This window comes from Fukomys damarensis, unplaced genomic scaffold, assembly GCF_012274545.1.
Source record: "Fukomys damarensis isolate Sample0158 unplaced genomic scaffold, DMR_v1.0_HiC HiC_scaffold_9, whole genome shotgun sequence".
NCBI classification, from domain to species: domain Eukaryota; kingdom Metazoa; phylum Chordata; class Mammalia; order Rodentia; family Bathyergidae; genus Fukomys; species Fukomys damarensis.
The window spans coordinates 5,154,535-5,174,953 of record NW_022900921.1 but is presented as its reverse complement, the minus strand read 5'-3'; the positions used below and the strand labels follow the sequence as shown (position 1 = coordinate 5,174,953).

Sequence of the window (20,419 nt, the reverse complement as noted above, 5' to 3'; positions counted from 1 at the left end):
CCGCGGTGGAGGAGCTGGTTTCCGGAGTGCGGCAGGCGGCCGACTTCGCCGAGCAGTTCCGGTCCTACTCCGAAAGCGAGAAGCAATGGAAAGCGCGCATGGAGTTCATCCTGCGCCACCTGCCCGACTACCGCGACCCGCCAGATGGCGGCGGCCGCCTGGACCAGCTGCTGTCACTCTCCATGGTCTGGGCCAATCACCTCTTCCTGGGCTGCAGGTGCGGACCCCTGCCGGCCGGCTGACCCTGTCCCCTGCCCGCCGACCCTCTGCTCTCCCGGGCCTCACCCGGACCGAGACCCCTGCCTGCCCCAGACGGCGTGACCCCCGGCTCTTTCCCGCCTTGCAGCCTCTTGGAAAGATGCTTACTGCTCTGAGCCTCAGTGTCCTCCTTTGGTTGTGATGACTGCAGTAATTAAACCATGAAGAGCTGAGCTCAATACAAGGTTGGGCCCCAGAGCTGCTATATTGTTCATGCTATTTATATTACTCTTATTAGCTCAAATTACCACTTTTGCAGAGTACATTTTGAGTCCATGAACTCCTTTAAACCACAAGGCAGAGTCAGAGACAGAAACTAAGAATTCCAGAAGTACATGCCTAGGGGCCGGGCAACCTCTAGCAGGAGTGGATCCCCCCCCACCCCCAGTTGCGGGGATCGAACTCAGGACTTTGTGAGGCAGGTACAGTAACACGGAGCTAAATCCCCGGCCCCAGGAGTGGAACTTTTTTTACGACTATGGTGGGACATAATCTGTGTCCCCTGGCTTTTTCTTCCCCCTCCCAGCCTGCTGGGTCCTGAGCAGCAGTCACCTTTGTCTCTCTGCTTTTCCTCTTAGGAAAATAACGGATGCCTTTCATCAGGGTCCCACATCCACACATCCTGGCTACTGCACCGGCAGGGCAAGGGCCTGCCTTCCCGAAGGAGCTGCGGGTCTATGGCTCCCTTAGGTCCTTTTATTTTAGAACTCCTTCAAGCTGTGTTAGGGGAATAGGACGGCTTGTTTTGGTCCTAACTTCTGTACACTGACTAGTATCTGGCCCCTCCAGGCCATGTTTTGCTGTATCCCTTCAGTGGTGGACCTGAACCCAGGACTTCTGGCATGCTAAGCACGTGCTCTACCGTGCTCTACCACAGAGCTAACATTGTAAGCCCAAAGCCTCTTGTTTTTTTCTTCAGGTGCTAGACTTATTGGAACAAGATATAGGATAATTGTGCCAGATATAGCCATCCCCTCTTTCTGGCTTCTCGTGACTCGGGAAATCCTGGTTAACAGGATCCAAGGTTGGGCAGGGGGTCAGAGAATTAAGCAGAGCAGCCAGGCATTCCTGTAGTCACAGCACTCTGCGAGGCTGAGGTGGGAGGATTGCAAGTTCAAGCCCAGCCCCGGCAGCGTAGCAAGACTTTGTCTCAAAAAACAGAAAAAAAGAGACTGGGGTTATGACTTAATACAAAAGAGAACAAATTGAGCAAATGAAATGAACAAACGTCACTTTCACAAGACTGACATTCTCCATGCTTAAAAAGTAATCAAAAATATTTTTGGCCTTCATCCCATATCTGAATAAGTACTTCCAGATGTATGGAAAAATATTTCCTGTTGTAAATCTTGAAACATCTGCTCTGTTGACATTCCTGTCCGTTTCCCACAAGTGGGAAGAACTTCTTACCAGCCTGGCGCTGGATCAGTGCGTGTATCTGTTTCCCCGAAGCCTCTGATTAGTTGTCTGGAAACCCTGCTACAGTGGCACACACTGGTAGCCCCAGCTGCTGGGGAAGCCGAGGCAGGGGAATAATTTGAATTCCCTGCCAAACTGGGAACCATGGTGAAACTCCCATCTCGTAAAAAAAGAAAAGAAAAAGTTCAGTTCTAGAGTTGAATTTATCGCCAAGAAACTTGCCATTTCTTCTTGACTCAAAGGGAGAAGTAAATCTTCCAGTTTTTACCTTAGTACTTTTTATTGTGCAGTTACCATAAAGACCTTCTGGACAAGGTGATGGAAATGGCAGACGGAATTGAAGTGGAAGACTTGCCACAGTTTACCACCAGAAGCGAATTAATGAAAAAGGTAACCAGGATTTCCAACTGCATTTGATGAGTCAGTGTGTGGTTAATGGTCCCTGGTTTGATGACCCTGTATTAAATTGTTTTTGGTGTTTTGAGACAGGATCTCCCTGTGTATTTCTGGATGGCCCTGAGCTCACTTTGTATCCCCGGTTGGCCTTGAACTGAGAGCAATCCTCCTGCTTAAGCTTTTACTTACTATCCCACAGGTTTAAGCCCTTTTATTTTTATTTCCCCATGAGTAGAATATACCTTTTGATGACTAGGTAACAGTTGAGTATAAAAAAATCCATGAGCTCAGCCTCTTCAGCTTGTCAAGGAATACTCCATTTTAAGTTTTTTTTTTTTTTTTTTTTTTTTTTTAATTGTTTATTTTTTTCTTAAATGGTTGGTACTGGGGATTAAACCCAGTGCCTATATACTGAGCTACATCCCCCGAAAGAAAATGTTGGCTAGAGTGCTAAAGTTTCCTGTTTGTTAAAAAATCTTACTGATGGCAGAGTACGTCATCTCCGCCCCAGCAGGTGAGGGCTGGGTCCCCTGTTTGGCCCTCTGTGTGGACAGGAATGGGGCTGAGTGAGGTCCAGATCCCATCGCTGTTCCCTCTTCTGCAGGGCTCTTCCCGTCCGAGGCTGTGGACTTGAGCACCTGCTGAGCCTCTTGTATTTGGCGCCGGAGCAGGGGCTCTTCTGTGTGGCAGGAAGAACCTCAGATGAGGCGGGACATCCCTGCTACGTTTGTCCTGATCTCTTTAGGCAGGAAAATTGCTTTCTCATTTTCTGAAGTTCCTTAGGTATTCACCAGTCCCCTTTCGAGGCATGCTGTGACCCTGAAGGCACCTGATAGTTCTTGGTTCTAGTTTATCGTAGTCTGTAAAACCTAGTGTAGGCATACCTACACTGAGAAGGCGCTCGGAAAATACTTACAGAATTGACCAAAGGAGCCAGGCGCTGTGGCACATGCCTGTCATCCATCCCAGCACTCAGGATGCTGAGGCAGGAGGACTGTTATAAATTCAAGACCAGTCTAAAATTACATAGCAAGACCATCTCAAAAAAACAAACAGAAAAAGCTGACCAAAGCAATAAAGAGCTACTGCCCCCCTTTTTTTTAGTTCTATCTTTAGAAGCATAGGTAAGCCCTTGTTTCACCCATTAGAGTTATTTTGGGAGGTAGGGCACATAAAGAGGTCCCTTACTGATTGATTGATTGTTTTTTGTTTTTTGAGATGGTCTTGCTATATAGCCCAGGCTGTCCTCGAACTCAGTGATCCTCCTGCCTCAACCTCTTGCGTGTTGGGATTACACATGTGCACCACCATGCCTGGCAAGAGGTCCCCTTAATTTAAGGAGCTAAAGAATTCCTCACCTGCCCAGAAAATATTTGAGTCTCATTTGCTTTCAGATGGTTTGTTTTTCTTGAAGAGAAAACAATGAAAAAAATTGTTTTGAAATTTAATCTGAACACTTAATGAAAGTGTTCAGAGACCAGAACGTGTAATGAGATTTGGGCCTCATATCTTAGGAGGAAAGGAGAGAGATTTGGGGTGTCCACAGCACTGTCAAATAGGAAGTGTGGACATTGGGAGGGCTTTCTTGGAACTGTTTGATACCGTAGAGTTCCTTCACAGTAGAAATGTACAGTGCCCTGCCCTGGGATGTTTTTCTTTTTTTTTTTTTTATTTTTGAGACAGGGTCTCACTATGTAGTTGAGACTGACCTGGAGCCCAGGCTGGTCTCAAACTCACAGCAATCCTCCTGCCTCAGCCTCCTGAGTGCTGGGATTACAAGTGTGTGCCACCACGCCCAGCTTTCCAGGAAGTTTTTCTGAAGGGTCCTGAGGCCCAAACTTGAGGCCCAAACTTTAGGCCCAAACTTTGTGACCCTGTGAGCCGGTCTGCCATTTCGCTAAGCATAAACTATCAGCAGCGGGAGGGACCGGTGTGGAGGTCAGAATTATGCAGCTTCTTTGAGTTCTGTGTGTTGCAACTTCCTTCAAATAAAACTAGTGTTTTGTTAGTAACCAAGATTACTTTTAGACTTGATGACAGTGAAAATGAAATTTTGCTGCCCCTCACAAGTGAGATACTTAAGAGGGTGAGTTGAGTTTGGCAGCCGTCTGGGGCCGGGTGGAATTCCCTTGTGCAGGGCTTGCTAGCGCCGCCGACAGGACAGAATCTCCTCCGTGAGCCAGGTCATCTGTGTGGGGCCTGACTTCCGTGGTACCCATGGCTGTCCTCGGAACATGCCCCAGAAGGCTACTCGGAGAATCCTGTGCCGTGCCGGCCTTGGGGTCTTCACAGCAGCTTTGTGTAACACATGAAGCTGGCAAACGTCAGGCAGCAGTGCCAGCACGGAGACAAAACCAAAACCAAAGCGGTGTCAAGCCACGCGCTCCAAAACGTCTGTTGTTATGCTGCCCGGAATTGATCCCTTAGCTCCAAAATTAGAGTTTAGTTGGGTTTTCAAGCTGTCTAGCAAGCGAAATGAATCCCTTGGCATTGCTGGTATCTTGAGCCCAGACAGTGAGGATGACTGGAGACACAGACCTCTCGGTAAGATTTAAAAATACTTCTGGCTGTTACACAGCTGTGAGATGAGTACCTCTGTGGCCTGTCCAGACTTTTTTGTTGTTATTGTTTGAGAAGCGAAATGAGCACTGGTCTTTGGTAGGTGGGCTTTTTTGGTTTCTTATTTTGGATGGCACTGGGGATTGGACCCATTCCTTCAGACTGAGATACATCCCCAGACCTTTTGTTTTTTATTTCGAGACAGGATTCTGCTGAATTGCCAGGCTGGGGTTGAACTTACAGTCCTTCTGCCTGAGCCTCTGAGTTCTGGAACTGCAGGGATTTGCCACTGTGCTTGGCTAGACAGGTGGGATCTGGCCAACGGCTGCAGGGTGTGATGTTTCTTTTCTTTTGAAAGGAGGATTCAAGCACAAATATATTGAGTGCACAAGTTTGATTTCTAACCACCAACCTGAGGCACCTGCTCCCAGCCTGATCATGAGCAAAATTAAGAAAGCAGCAGTAGCTGCTTTGCTGAGCGATGGCGGGTGTCATCGCCGGGAAGGTCAGTTGGTTTTTCCACGATTAAAGTCTTTAGCATGGAGGAACGAGTGATTAATCAGGAAGCTGTCATTATTGGCTCAATGAAAAAAGTTGTCTGCCTAATTGTTCCAGTTTTCCTGAGAACATTTTTATCCCGAGAGGAAAAATGGTAGACGAAATATGAAGAAAAGTGCAAACAAGCATGCCCACATCTCAAGGGGTTCTCTTTTGTGCACTGTGCCCAGTCTTGGCATGCGCTGAGGTAACGCTTTGGTGAAAGCAGCCATCATGTTCTAAGGTGGGGGAAAAAAAAAAACAGCCCTTCAGACTCTTTCAATAAGAGGTTGTCTTACATCCCAAGATAAATGCATACTTCACAGAGCTGCTTGTCTTTTTGTTTAATGTTCTGGAAATAGAAGTTGAGCCATCTCAGACTCCACAGGCCAGTCTTGTCTGGTACCCGAGGTGGGTAAACCGCCTGCCAGCACCCTGTGAGGAAGGCTGTACTTGCTGCAGCCAGGACCACTTAGAGTTGCAGTGCTGCTGTAGGCTGGGGTGCGCTGGTATACTTTTGAAATGGCTAAGGCACTTTTCCTCTTGGGGATGAAGATGGCTTAAGTGAACCGGTTTCCCCCAGAAGGAGAAAGGCTGCCTCTATTTTGCTTTTTGTTTTTGTTTGTTTGTTTGTTTGTTTTTTGAGACAGGATCTCACTATGTAGTTGAGACTGACCTGGAACTCACTATGTAGCCCAGGCTGGTCTCAAACTCACAGCGATCCTCCTGCCTCAGCTTCCCGAGTGCTGGGATATCACAACTCTATTTTGCTTTTTGTTTTTGTTTGTTTGTTTGTTTGTTTTTTGAGACAGGATCTCACTATGTAGTTGAGACTGACCTGGAACTCACTATGTAGCCCAGGCTGGTCTCAAACTCACAGCGATCCTCCTGCCTCAGCTTCCCGAGTGCTGGGATTACAGGCATGCACCACCATGCCCGGCTTCTGTTTTGCTTTTGCTGAAGACTTGATTTTCATCTCTCCTTTTCTTTTGCAGTACTGGGGATTGAACTTAGGTCCTTCAGGCTGAGCTGCCTCCCCAGCACTTTTTTATTTTGAAACAGGGTCTCAGGTTGCCAAGTTTCCCGGGTGGGCTCAGACTTACCATCCTCATGCCTATGCCACCATGCTGTGCTTGTTTTTTCCTCCCTTAGAATGACTGACTTGATTTCCTAGGAAATAGGTCATACCTTGAAATCTCTGATTACTAAAAAGACTCACAGGTTGATTCATTTGTACTGCTAAATGTTAAGGAAATCCACTCAAATACAAGGTGACAGCCAGTGTGATTATTTGCACCCCACTTAAAAAGTTGTCTAAAGCCAAGTTAAATTTATTGAAGGTGCTAGAGAGTACCCAGAAAGAATCCTATCACCTTCAGTTCACCAGTATTTGAAGACAAGCTTTTGCAGTTTTTAATAGTGTGAACTCTAGAAATACATAACCTTCACATCTCCTAAATACCCTGACTCAATGTGGAATGTTGTGAATTACTACCTGAATCAAACTGTTGTTAATTTAGAACAATAAGTGTTTGTGCAGTTCTGCTTTTAGAGCCTTTCACTGTGGAACACACCAGGAAAAGCTGCAATTGAAGTATTTCCATTATTGCTTTAAATTGTGAGCATTTATAGATCGGGCAAGTGATGAGAACATTAAGTTGTGGCTTCCAAATGGATGGTGTGGTCAGTGTTTTGCTGAATTTTCTGGACACAGTGAAATATTAATAATTTCTGAGTAGACTTACCATCTGGATAGTACTGAATATAAAATATCACTGCTATATTTTAGGAAGATGGGTTTGATTCACTGGGCTTCATGTCTCCCTAACCTTTTCTTTTCTTTCTCCCCAGCATCAAAGCTAAGGATCTAGCACATTTTCATCATCGGCTGCAGGTTTAGAAAGGAGCCTGGAATGAACAGACCACACCAGCTCTTTACGAACCCTGGTATCACCAGCATGATGTGGTGGGAATCTGTCTGGATTGGCTTTTTAAAAGTCTTCATCCTTCCAGTAGCTGTCACTGTAAAAGTATACATGGATGTTTATGTATTTATAATCAAGCATTCTAAGGTGATTTTATCAACATTGTACAAGCCAAACTTTGTTTAAAATGCTCTTTTTTATTTCCGCCGGGTGTGGTGGTACACACCTGTAATCCCAGTACTCGGGAGGCTGAGGCAGGAGGATTGCTGCAAATTTGAGGCCAGCCTGTGCTACTTAGTGAGTTTGAGGCCAGCCTGAACTACATAGCGAGACCCTGCCTCAAAAAACCAAAACCAAAAATAAAATGCTCCTTTTTTAAAATGTTGATGTAATAATGGAAGATAATGAATTTTATAGTTTGTACTTTTCAACAACATACCTTTAAGTGTGATGCTGTTTCTTGGTCTTTTTCCCCCACTGAAGCAAACCAAATACTTCATTTCCGTAATGCTACTTGAAATTTATACCTTTATCTCACACCATATGTATTTATCGTTTCTCATCATAGAAAATGAGAATCATATCATAGTGTTGAGGCAATCATGAGCTAGCTTATGGGAAGAGAAGTAGCCTACAAAATATCTGGCTGTGTTCATTGAGGGCTGGGGTGTGACTCAGTGGTAATGTATTTTCATAGCATGCTCAGGTCTTGAGTTCTACTCCCAGGATCACAGACGAAAACCCACCAATGAAGCAAGTAAAACCCACTGATAGGAAGTTCTTTGTCCGTTGCTTTGTAGATTCTCCACATCTCAGGCTGCTGAGGAGAACCCACAGCTTCTCTTTGGAGGCCATCTGAGCTTGGGTCCTTGAGGAAATGCCTGTACGTAGCCTCTTAAGAAATTACAGTACGATCCTGTTTTACACTGAGATTTTGGTATTAACATTTTCTTTTAGTTTCTCTACCTCCTTCCTGTTCTTTTCATGTTGTCCTCACCATGAAGTACATATTTGGGCTAAAATAGCAGGAGGGAGCTTCTTTCTGGGGCACCAGTTTACTGGTCAGTCCCGGCAGGATCCGCTCGCAGTGGCAGACAGCATGTTCTGTCCTGGCCGCGGTGGCTAAGAGACTGTGGGTCCTACCTTCACTTAGTCTGTTGGGAATGTAATCCTATGTCCAGGAAAAGTGAAGCGGATCTGGATGGGGCGGCAGAAGTGGAAGGCCAGGCAGCACTCCCTGCATGGGCCACCTCTCTATAACTGTAGTTACGGTCTTTCTGCTGACCACTAGTGTGGGCTGAGTGGTCAGGATCTCTGATCCCATGGACAAGATACTGCCGTGTGGCCCAGGAAAATGAAGGTGCAGAAGTTCCTGGCACAGAAAGGCATGGCGGAGATTAAGACGCCAAATGTCCGAGGGCCCTGCCGTGCTCAGTGATACGTAGCCTCTTCTCCGCAATTCAGCCTAGCTTTGTCCCCAGTCAGATTATTTGTGCAAATTTGTGACACCTTAAAAATCTAATTACAGAATGGAGAACATCAGTGTGATTATTCACTTTTAAAGTACATTTCCCATAGGTTTCTCATGGATTTTTTTGTGTCGGGGTACTGGGGATCAAACTCAGGACCTTATGCTTGTGAGGCAGGTGGTAGAACCACTGAGCTAAATCCCAGCCCCTTCTCATGGATTTTTATCCTGTTTAAGTTCCAAAAAACCATAGCTTTTCTGTTGTGTAAAGTTTAAACCTTAGACCAGTCCCTCCCCAGTCTCCTTCAGTTTGCTTATTTTTGCAGTGCTAGGAATTGAACCCAGGGCCTTGCGTGTTCTAGGCAAGTGCTGTACCACTGAGCTACGCCCCGGCCCCATCCTTCAGTTTATTTTTGAAGACTTGTGTAAAGTTTCTGATTACATTTTCTAACAGGTTCTCTCTACATTATTTCCTAAGCTTATTGCCTAGTTTTCTTTATCACTCTTTCTTTTGTAAATGTTACTGTCCCACCTAGCAAATCAGGTAGTATTATAGAATTTCTTTCTTCATGTATTTCTGGAAGAACAGCAAAGAAATCTAAATGTTTGTGTTGCAGCATTCCTTGTGATGTAGGTAAAACAGTCTTTTTTTTCTTTAAATTTCTGAGACTGTTTTACTATGAGGATCAGGCTGGCCCTGAACTCACAGCAATCCTTTTGCTCCAGCCTTTTGAGTGTACTGAGATTACAGGTGCGTGCCACCCCACCCCCCGGCAAAATAGCTCTTTAAAAAGCCTTGACACAAGAGCTCATACCACATCCAAATGCAAGATTCTAGCCTTGCATGTGCATTTCTTCCCAGGATTTGGAAAGAAAATGGTGAGATCACATGACGTCTCTTCTTCCTCTGCCTATAGGCAAATCAACCGAAAAAATACACTCGAATCTGGCCTTCCAACCTCACTTCCTGAGGCTAGTCTTGGGCCAGTTAGCGGCAAACCTTTGTGTCCTGACCCGGAGAGGATCTTTCCGGTTACAGATGCCTCAGGACTTGTGAGAAGCAAGTATGTGCTCGGTTACACCCAGTTCACAGTGGTTTCCTCATGTTATCCAGCACCCAGAAAATTGCTTTCTGAACCATCCCTTAGTGTCTGCGGCCCACCTTTACCTCATCAAGTACTTATCAAAGTAAAGAATTCCTCTGAAGCTTCCCAGGATTCATTTGGACTGGTTGCTCACCTGTCTGTGGGCGCTGGCAGAAATTACTGCTCACCCTCTGGTACTTGCAGCCTGTAGTAAAATGTGTGTTTTCCCATCTAAGAAGAGATCTCTGTCCCCTGAAATGGCAGGTAACTTGTTACCACTTCAGCTCCAGAGTGCGCTGTGTACCATGGGTCTGGAAGGATCCTGTCACCTGGTACCTGAGGCCTGTGTGCCACGGCACCTCGTTACATGGCTCTCATCGCTGACTGGTTTAGTGACACCTCTGTCTGTAGGAGTATGAGTAAGCACAGATCTTCAGAGGCAAGAGTTGAACTCGAACCAACTTTATGAGGAAGAGCCAGCCAGTGCACAGTTTCTCCTCAAAGCTCACTGCTCTTCCTGTGGCTCAGGACCCCGGGTCTAGGTGGTGGCAGTGCTGGCTCCTCCTTGGGTTGGAAGGTTGTCCCAGTGCCAGCAGTAGTTCAGGGTTACTCACCGGTGCTCTGTCAGCAACAGAAGTGGCTGGAAGTCTTGCTCAGACACCTACATACTTAGGTCCAGCTGAGCCGGTAGAGTAAAAAGGTCATCAACCAAACACGCTTTCAAAGAATAGAAAACAAAAATGAGACTATTAAGCTCCTATGAGTTGTGAGCTGATTTTCACGTAGACCCAGGCGTGAGAGCCAGAGATTTTGTCCTTGAAAGCATGGTCAGACAGGGCTGCCTCATTAGAATACAACCCACCTGATCCTGGCCCGTGTCTCTTCTACTTTACAGGCAAATCAACCCCAGAATTCCTTTCCGCCCTCATTGGCCTGAGGGAGTTTCACCGTTAGGGGCAAGACTGGGGACAAGAGCTGGGCCGGTGTGGTACGCTGCCCTCCCTGCCGAGTGAGCCCTGCCTCGGTACTGTGAAAGTCCTCAAATCGGTACCCACACATTTTGATGTTCTCACCACGTAGCAGTGACAGGCAAGCTAGACTGTGGTTCTGATTGCCTGAGACTCAGCCTAAACAATTTGATGCTTGTCATTTTTTGTTGCACCTTCTGGGACCAAATACAAAGTCAGCTAGTGCCAAGGCACCGCTTTAGCTCAGGAAGGCACCTGCACAGTGGGAAATCTCGTGTTTACTGAAGGGGTCTGTGTAAGACCTGTGATCTGTGGAAACCGGCACCCTGGGCCCTTACGGCGAAGATAGGAAAACTAAGCTTTACACACACGCACGCACGCACGCAGTCAATGGCCAACCAGGGCTGCAAGAAGAGAGATCTTTTCAAGTTGGGAAGCAGGGTCTAACGTGCAGCTTGGCACCCACTAGCTGATGTAGGTTTCTTAGAAGCCCTGTGTCTTTGGATCTGGACCTTGTACTGAGAGTATGGCCTCGCTCTAGTGTTATGTGCTAGGCCTGTCCCATTTGTCCTGTAAAACCAGCTTGATTCCTATCGCTGGCCGGGCATTTGGGACCCTGGCCAAATAGTTGGTTCCCTTTCACCAGAGGTCTTCCACATCTCAGGTGATAAAATGGGTCTCATGTTTCCTTCGACCTTTTAGTACTCTACCATATTATTTCTTATGACTATTTCCCGCTTTTCTAACCAACCAACCCCTAGAACAGATACTCAGTGTCCCCAGCCAATTCAGCCTGGACGCTAAAGGCCCTCTGCTGTCTCCTAGGCCTCCTGCCCGGGCCTGCACGTGTGGAGGCAATCAGAAAGTGCTTCCTACTATCTCTTTGGTATTTTATTAATAGTTCTTATAACCTGATCCCTCATGCCGACTGTGGCCTGTTCTCAAGCTGCTGTGTCCCAAAGGCAACTCCCGCCTGTCAAGAACAACACAGACGGTGTATGCCAACAACAGCCAGGGAGGGGAGAACTCCGTCACAGATGCACACACCCATCTGACTCAGCTCCAGAGCTGCGGCCCTTGCTCGTCTTGCTGGCTTGCACAGCACCCCTGTACCTACTTCTGGGCTGTTCCCCTGATGTTACAGCAAGTCTCCACCAGAAACCACAGCATCATATGCCCGTGTGGGGACGCTCCTGTACCCAAGGCCCACCGAGGTTACTGTCCGAGCTCTTCCTCGGACGGGTTCTTCCAGCCTGCAGCTAAAGCTGGCCATGTGGGCTGCAGTCTGCGGCATCCTCCCTATAGTCTACCCAGGATAATTATCAAGCTAAACCAAAGGATCTTTTTCTATAGGAAGAGGAAATTTGCCCTCAGATTTGGCATCCCAAATCTGATACAGTGGACCCTTGACTTAACCCAGTTTGTTCTTGTGGGCTGGTTGTAACTCAAGTTGGGCAATGAGGGCTTGGGCTCCTTTACATAGCCTTCAGTCTCTCCTGTGCACAGGCAGATTCAGTGACCTGGGAAAGACACTGGCCCAGGATTTGTCAACCCCACACAGGAAAGGACACTGTAATGTTCCTTCCAGAACTCTGTAAGGGTTAAATCTGCCTGAGACCATCTGGAAGCACAAGTGGCTGGCATTCGGGTCGTAACTCAAGACTGTTCATAAGTCAAAACTAAAATTCGGGTGGTAACTCAAGTTGTTGGGATGTCAGGCTGGCTTTAACTCGAGGGTCTTTTAGATAAACAGGTTCTCGATCCTTGTCCTCTGTACTTACCAGCACTAACCCAGAACTGTAACATTTCCAACCGTTATTTTTGACAGTCCTGGGGATTGAACTCAAGAGCTTGAGCTTGCCAGACAGGTTTGGTGCCACTGAGCTACATCCCCAGCCTCCAGCTGTTGTCCACAGTGATTTTCCACAGGTCTCCAGAACACACACCTCTTTGACATTCTTTCCTTCAGGTGTGCTGCTATCCACTTGAGCTGGTGGACTGTGGTATTCTTGTCAAAAGATCTTGTTTGAAAAGGAGGAAGGGGAGAAAGTAACTTTATCCTCAGGGCCTAAGAGAAGCCTTTTGGTGGTTTATTTTTAAAAATTTTGAGACAGGTTCTCACACTGTAATTCAGGGTGGCCTCAAACTCACAGTGATCCTCCTGCTTCAGCCTCCCAAGTGCTGGGATTATAGGCATGCGCCACTACACCTGGCCCTTTGCTTTTAAGAGGTGTGTCTTAAATGCTCCAATGTTTGTTTTCATCCTGGAAGCTTTTGAGACCTAGCAGAGACATTTCTGTGTTCCAGGAAGAGTGACTAACGGGTTGTTTCAGAGGCTCCGATCCCCTTTTCACAAGTGCCCGACTCACGGGCACATTAAGGACCAGTCTCCCAGGTAAGACTCTGGACAAGCCAGCTCCCCTCAGACTACGCAGTTACTATCAGTGTTGCATACCTGTGTGCTGCAGGGGACCAAACCTAGGGCCTTGTGCCTGTGGAAGGGGGCATTTGACGCTGCACACACCACAACCATCAAATGTAACTGGGACTGTCGATCGCTGTCAGACCTCTGTCTAGGAGCCAGCAACTCGCTTTCTAGGTCCCGAAGTCGAGAGAACGCCAAATGACCAAGCTGTGTCGCTCAGTGACAGTTCTTTAACGTCATTCCATGTGCACTCTTCTTGTCCAGGCGGGGCTTGGAGCCCAAGTCCTTCCAGATTCCTTTTCTTAGTGTCTCGTTAGTTAGCCCAGGCTGGTCTAAAACGTGCCATCCTCCTGCCTCAGCCTTACCAATCACAGGTGTGTGCCCCGTGGCTGGCTCTTCCAGGGTTCTTGATTTCATTTATCAAGGAGCTATGTTGAACCATGTGTGACACAGTCACATCCCAGTGAGCTTTATAAAGGCACAAAGCTGATAAATCCCTAACCCATCCTATGAACAGAGAAAACATGACAAGTTCATGATAGGCTGGGCAGGTGGTGCATGTCTGTAATCCTGGCACTTGGGAGGCCGAGGCAGGATAATCGCTAGACGTTTGAGGAGAGCCTGAGCTCCACAGTTGAGTTCAAGGCCAGCCTGAACTACACGGCAGCGAGACCCTGTCTCAAAACAACAAAACCAACATTTATGTCAAAATTACTTTATAAAGCTATAGCAATGGTGGGGAGAATTACTGAAGAATGGCACACATATTTACTTCTTCTTTGCTCAAAGGATGGAAAAAAATACTTTCTGTAAGACTTGGTTTCTAGTATCTTTGTGTTACACACTTTAATAATGGAAAAGCACTAATCTTGACCCCCATCAGGTCAACAGCTCATTGTTCCCCAACTAGATGGAAGTGAACAGAGCTAACATCGTGACATAGGCCTATTCTTATGGACAATTTCAGTTACCTTTTTTTGGAGCCAGGGTCCTGCTGTGTAGTTCAGGCTGGCCTCAAAGTCACAGGATCCTCCCGTCTCAGCCTCCCACGTTCTGGGATTACAGGTGTGCCACCGCGCCCCGCTGTTTCATTTTCCTTTAATAGTATTCCAGCCACTGACCTTTGGTTTACATTCACAATCCCCATATAACCAGATTCCCTGGGAGAGGCACTGTACCAAGCACAATCAGTACCAAAATTTGAACCCTACCTCTCAAACCTTGGGTAAGATCTCAAAACATCTTGGGGAAGCTGAGGCTGCAGCTCAGTGGTACAGCGTTGTCTAGAATGTGCGGAGGCCTGGGGTTTAATCCCTAAATTGCAAAACTAAAAGCACCTTTTAGGACGGGAATGTATCTTCGTGGTATAGTGCCTGCCTAGTGTGCTTTGATTCTCAGCACCACAAAAATAAAGAGCAACACAGAAATCCCAACTTATACATAACTCTGCATTCTGCTGAGTCCCCAGGTTACGTTTTGAGTACTGACGGAGCTGGAGGTGTGGCTCATGGTTGACTCTTGCTTAGCATTTGTATGGCCTTGGGTCCCAGGCCCAGCTGTACAACAGACTACTAAATGAATTAACAAAAGGGGTCGAGCGTCTTGTTTACTGAGCACAGAACACACTGACAGTAAATGTAACTCTTTTCTCAACTACCTTCCACCTATGTAAGAATTTGTATCAGTTCCAAGTTATTAACCAAACCCATTTGCTGGGGGTGGTGGGTTTGAGGAGTGTAGGCCACTCCTACAGACTCAAGCACATTTCCCAGAAGGGGGAAATGTGGTTTACTACTAAGTCGGTTCTTTCTATCACAGATGGAAAAATATTCCCATATCCAGGCCTAAAAGGGTAGGGCTTAAGGAAACCCTTTCCACAAGGTGTTTAACTCTACAGCAAGTTACTTCATCTCTGCGCCTATTTTCTCACCTGTAATATAACTACCTGTGCCTTATAAACCGTGAGCTGAAGAGAATAATTTATGTTAAAGTGCTGAGAGCAGTGCCCAGAGCAGACTGTTCTAGTCTAGAAGTACATACTATGAAATGGTGTCAGATACACTTACTCTTTTAACATAAATTCAACCATATAATGCTCTGCCTGAATAAATCTTCATTCTAGCTTCTTGCCATACCATGTATTTATAAAATTAGGGTGTAAAAATGAACATTTTCAAGGCTGGACGTGGTGCCACATGCTTGTAATCCCAGCACTTGGGAGGCTGAGGCAGGGGGATCACTGTGAGTTCAAGACCAGCGTGGGCTACATAGTTCCACGTTAGTCTCAACTACATAGCGAGACCCTGTCTCAAAAAACAAAACCAAAATTTTCTGCATGATAGAACATAAATTAAAGCTTCACATCCGAACCAAAGAAACAGGAATCGGTTCCAAGGCTGAAGGAAGAAACAAGAATCACTAAGAGATGGATCCTTCTTAAGAATTTCTCCAAAAGGTATACATGTGGACAGGTATGAGATTCTTTTTGCGGGGAGTGGGTTGAGACAGAGTCTTGCTGTGTTTTAGGGTGGCGTTGAACTGTGTGGCCCAGGCTGGCACTGAACTCCGTGATCCTCCTGCCTCAGCCTCCAGAGTGCTGGGATGACAGGAGTGCACCACTGCACCTGGCCAAGAATGAGATTCTTGTAGGCGCGGGCCTAAGGAAAGAGTGCACTGAACTCCCTTTCAAGGTGTAACTCTCCTAATTCTGTCAGTGCTTCCCATGGTCCAGTTTTATGTCGTTCAGGCAGAGACAAGATACGGATAAAAACGAGTGGTAAGCTCTACCCAAAAGGCACTAAGGAAGCGAGGGGGTGGTGCTCAGTAAACACCTGTTTGATCGAGGAGTCAATGCAGTACCTTTCTGTACCTGTCCTGAGCCAGGCCTCTCCTGTTTGGACTGTGGTTCCAGGGAGTGAATGAACCCCGTTTCTACGACTGTCCCAAGACCACTCATCCCTGCACCTGTCAAGCAGTGACTGAAAGGGGCGGCGCTGGCACGGATTCGTCTGGTGTAAACGCCGCTGAGTACCAGCTGCAGATAGTGCCAACCTGTAACCCAACCTCCCAACACACAAGGCACTGTCAGCGATTTCTGCAAGGCTGGTACAGATGCGACAAGAAACCTGGGGACTAAAATAGCTGCTTTAACCACTAGAGAGACTGCACAGGTGGTTCAACAGAATTTACTTGTGTATTTTCCATTTTCTATACTATTTGAAAGCATCAGATAGCTTGTATTAGCTTTCTACAATACTGTTTTAAATTTATCCAGTAAACTAAGATGCAGTACAACTTATACAACTTAAGGAGATTTAAAAAAAAAAAATCTCCACAAGAGAAAGCAACTCAGCAGGCCCTGGTGTTAAAACATTTTCTCAGAATAAACAGATACGTAATTGCATTAAAAGGTAGTTTTCAAATATTTAAATTACACCGAGATTCCTTCCAAATATCTGCCTTACTCAAACCAATGCAACCAATTCTTTGCTAATACCGGAGCAGGAAGTTTTGGTAAATGTTTATGGTTTTACCTTCTTCGTTCATCACAAGCCTTTCAAATGCTACCAAGCAGCAGAGTAAGCTGCATCAGTTCTCTGCTCGTAGTAGAGGTCCCAGTGTGAGAGCAAAGGTACAGTTAAACGGGAACGCACGGAGAAACCGAACAAGTGGCCTCGGCACAGAGCTTGACAGGATCAAACCAGTTACGTCTGTAATTAATTGACACTAATGTAGGTACGTTCAAAATAAAGTTGGAGATTGTAATTGGTATTCAGAATCAAGTCTGAAGACTTTCTTGATAAAATAGAAACATGTTCTTTTGAAATCAGAACTGAAACCATCAATTGATGGAGAGCTAGAGACTTGCTGACCCCTTCTAACAGATAGGAAATAAGTGACAAAGTCTCTTGCACTGAAGTTATGTATTTTAACAGCTTTACATGTAATAAAGTTGGAGATTGTAATTGGTATTCAGAATCAAGTCTGAAGACTTTCTTGATAAAATAGAAACATGTTCTTTTGAAATCAGAACTGAAACCATCAATTGATGGAGAGCTAGAGACTTGCTGACCCCTTCTAACAGATAGGAAATAAGTGACAAAGTCTCTTGCACTGAAGTTATGTATTTTAACAGCTTTACATGTAATATTCATATATAAAAAACTTTTATAAGCTTTTCTCCAATTTAAAAATCTAAAGAATTCAAAAATAAGGCATTCAATATTTGAAAAAAGTACAGATTTACAAAATGTGTATATTCTGTCATGAAAACTCCACACCAACATTATACACTTGGAAAAAAATACAAACAGGATATATTACAAATTTATGCAGCAATAACTTAGTTCACACCATGCAATAAAAAGTACATTAATCAAGATACACAAGCTTTTGTAGGTTCTAAATGAAGGACTTTTTTTTCTTTTTTCTTTTGCAGAATCCTTAAAACTTGTGGCACTTAAAATTTGTTAGCCTTTCTACTGGGAGGTAAATTATACACAGCGATGAAGAGAAAGATGAACAGATCAGTTGTCTATTATGAATCATTCCAGCTTTGTTCCACAATGGCCGAAACTCTCTTCTCATATTCCCGTTTATTTTCCTGATAAAGCTGTGCTGCCTGGCTATTGGCTGGACTGTTCGGATTTGGTTCATCCAGCAGAGACTAAAAGGAAGAAGGAAAAACAAACTTGCAGAGTTATTCTTTATACACAAAACAAATTATTTCAGAGGTTTGTATGTCATCTACTTTTAGGTGTAAACACTTTCAGAAATGGCTAAGAGGTTTCCTGCTTCAGAGAACTTAGGCTCCTACCACAAGTAATTCTCAATTGCGTAATATCAGAAGAGAATACTCTGGAAGGCTGAGGCAGGAGGATGACAAGTTCAAGCCTAGCCTGGGCAAATTAGTGAGACCCTGTTTCAACAAATGGAGAGAGAAGTAAAGAAAAAAATGGGCATGAGAAGGGGAAGGGAAAAGGGAAAGAGATCTGGTGATACAGCTCCGTGAAGCCCCTGGTTTTAATCCCTAGAACCTTCCCAAAGAAGTAACAGTATTTTTAGCATACTGAGACTTTCTCACTAAGTAGGAAATAACTCACTTTGGTTAAGTTCTAATACACTTTAAAAACCAGCATTTTCCGAAGGTAAACTCAATTTTTAAAATTTATTCATATTTTTCTGGTGCTAGGAATCAGTCCTAGAGCCGCAGAAATGCCAGGCAAGTGTTCCCACCACTGAGCCTCCTCCCATCCTTAATCTCTTTGCAAATATATGATGGTAAGTTAGGGGTAAATCTTGGTGCTCTTGATTACAAAAAAACAAACCAACAAACAAAAACTTACATTTAGCAGTAGGGAAAGAAATAGAAAGGTTTTAAGATGACCAGAATGAAGTCTGATATAAATATCTTTTAAAATTGGTCAAGGGCCGGGGATTTAGCTCAGTGGTACCGCCACCTGCCTCACAAGTGCAAGGGCCCGAGTTTGACCCCTGGAACCAAAAACAACAACAACAACAAAAACCCAAACCCAAAACAAAATGCATCCCTCCAAAACTGTTATTTCAGATCAACTGTGAAATACTCTGCCAGACTGCCATGACAAAGTTATAACCACAGCCTGTTTCAGCTTTGCCACTGGCCCCTTAGGTGCTCGGAAAATGAGCTTAGCTTGATCACTGGTCCTAATGGAGTTGAATGGATCCCACACAATCTGAAAAACGATACAACCTAACACACTTACCTGAATTGATGTTAAGATAGAAGATACATCGTATGTTGGACTCCATCGATTTTGAAGGATATCTAAACATATGCTACCATCAGCATACACTGTAAAGACAACACTAATTTTGTTACATGTGTTAACTTTGTCATATCAGACAGTTAAGAAAAGTCTTTAATATAAACTGAATGCTTGGCCCAGTCAGAAGTTGTTGGGGCTTTCTTGTTTTGTTTTCCGAACAGGGTCTTGCTAAGTTGGAGAGGTCTCAAACTCAAAATCTTCCAGCCTCAGCCTCCCAAGTGCTGGAATTATAGACATGGGCCACCATGTCTGGCTCCAGTCAGAAGTTTTTAGATAACATGACATAATTAAACTCTCTTGCTTTTTTTGTAGTATTGGTGAATGAACCCAAGGCCTTCATACCCAGCCCTTTAAAAAATTTTAGACAGGATCTCACTAAACTGCTAAATTATTTACAATGGGCTCAAATTTGCTGCCTCAGTCTGAAGTGTTGATATTTTAGGTGTAGACCACCACACCTGGCATTAAACCTTTTGGTTGTATAGGAAAACTTGTCTTTGAAACTAAAACAAGTCTCTGATTTTGCATCTTATCATCAAGAAGACGTCAGACCTTTTTCAACATACACCATAGAGCAATCTGTTGAAATTCTGTATTTCAAGGCTGGGAGTGCAGAGCTGCAGGAGAACACCTGCCCAACAGACCAAGGGCCTGGGTTCAATACTCAGCACACACACATTGTATTTCTAAGTAGTCTTTCTTAAATAAAGCTCTTGAAAAACTTATTTACTGACATAACGAGGCCACTCCTCTCCTAGAAACTAAGGACATAGTCATGAACTCGTACCAAGACTGACTTACAGGATGTTCACAACAGCAGTGAAATGGGGAGCCCCCTTGTCGTCCACAACATGACGGGGACTGAGGGTGCCGTCTGACAGCACAAAGCTGCAGCCCCAGCCCCAGCTCACAAGTGTTTGGAGGCTGAGGTCATCATGAGCCATACAAGACTGCTTATATGCAAATCTTCACATAACCATTACTGGCAAAGTCACTGAAAATTATATGTATCCTTTGTTTAGAAATGTAGAAGTTTACAGTATATTGCTTTTTAAAAAAATGTCTTCCTTTTTTATTTTTATTTTTTAGGTCCCTGCACTTGTGAGACAGGTGGCGGAACCACTGAGCTAAATCCCTGGCCCTACAGCATATTACTTTTTAAAAATAAGTTTTAAGCTATATCCAATAACTCTATATTTTGGCAAAAGGTATATGAATATTCTCACTTGAAATATATGTAAATCACAAAACATTTTAAGATTAAACATCAAAATGTAAGTAGATCTGTTTAACAGGATTATGAATGAGCTTATTTTTTTACCCTTCCTTGTATTTTATGAGTTTTCTTCAATGATTGCATTCCCTTCTCTAGTACTAGGGATTAAACGTAAATCCTTCACACAGATACTCCCTAGCCCATTTTTATTTTCCAACACAAGGTCTTGCTAATTTACCCAGGCTGGCCTCAAACTTGAAATCCTCTTGCCTCAGCCTTCTAGAGTGCTGGAATTACAGATGTGTGTCAGCATACCCAGTTTTGGTCATTTCACTTTTTTTTTTTTTTTTTTTTTG

The 20,419-nt window shown here is 44.8% G+C and overlaps 2 protein-coding genes across 3 annotated transcripts in view; one reads left to right on the top strand and one right to left on the bottom strand.

Moving 5' to 3' along the window:
• Window positions 1–2: 2 nt before the first annotated feature.
• Cdkn2aipnl (CDKN2A interacting protein N-terminal like) lies at window positions 3–5,677 on the top strand (the record flags this gene model as incomplete). The annotated part of the gene is made up of 3 exons (XM_033761766.1): window positions 3–217; window positions 1,968–2,067; window positions 4,991–5,677. Coding segments are annotated over 3 exons (354 nt in total), but the record flags the coding sequence as incomplete, so codon positions are not given.
• Window positions 5,678–17,328: 11,651 nt separating this feature from the next.
• Window positions 17,329–20,419, bottom strand: part of Ube2b (ubiquitin conjugating enzyme E2 B) — a 12,552-nt gene continuing 9,461 nt past the window's right edge. For both annotated transcript variants that reach the window (XM_033761572.1, XM_033761573.1), the window contains exons 4-5: window positions 18,785–18,873; window positions 17,329–17,706 (exon numbers count right to left, since the gene is read on the bottom strand). In XM_033761572.1, coding sequence (XP_033617463.1) covers window positions 17,578–17,706; window positions 18,785–18,873 — 218 coding nt within the window. In that variant the 3' untranslated portion in view covers window positions 17,329–17,577. The remainder of the gene's footprint in view (window positions 17,707–18,784; window positions 18,874–20,419) is intronic.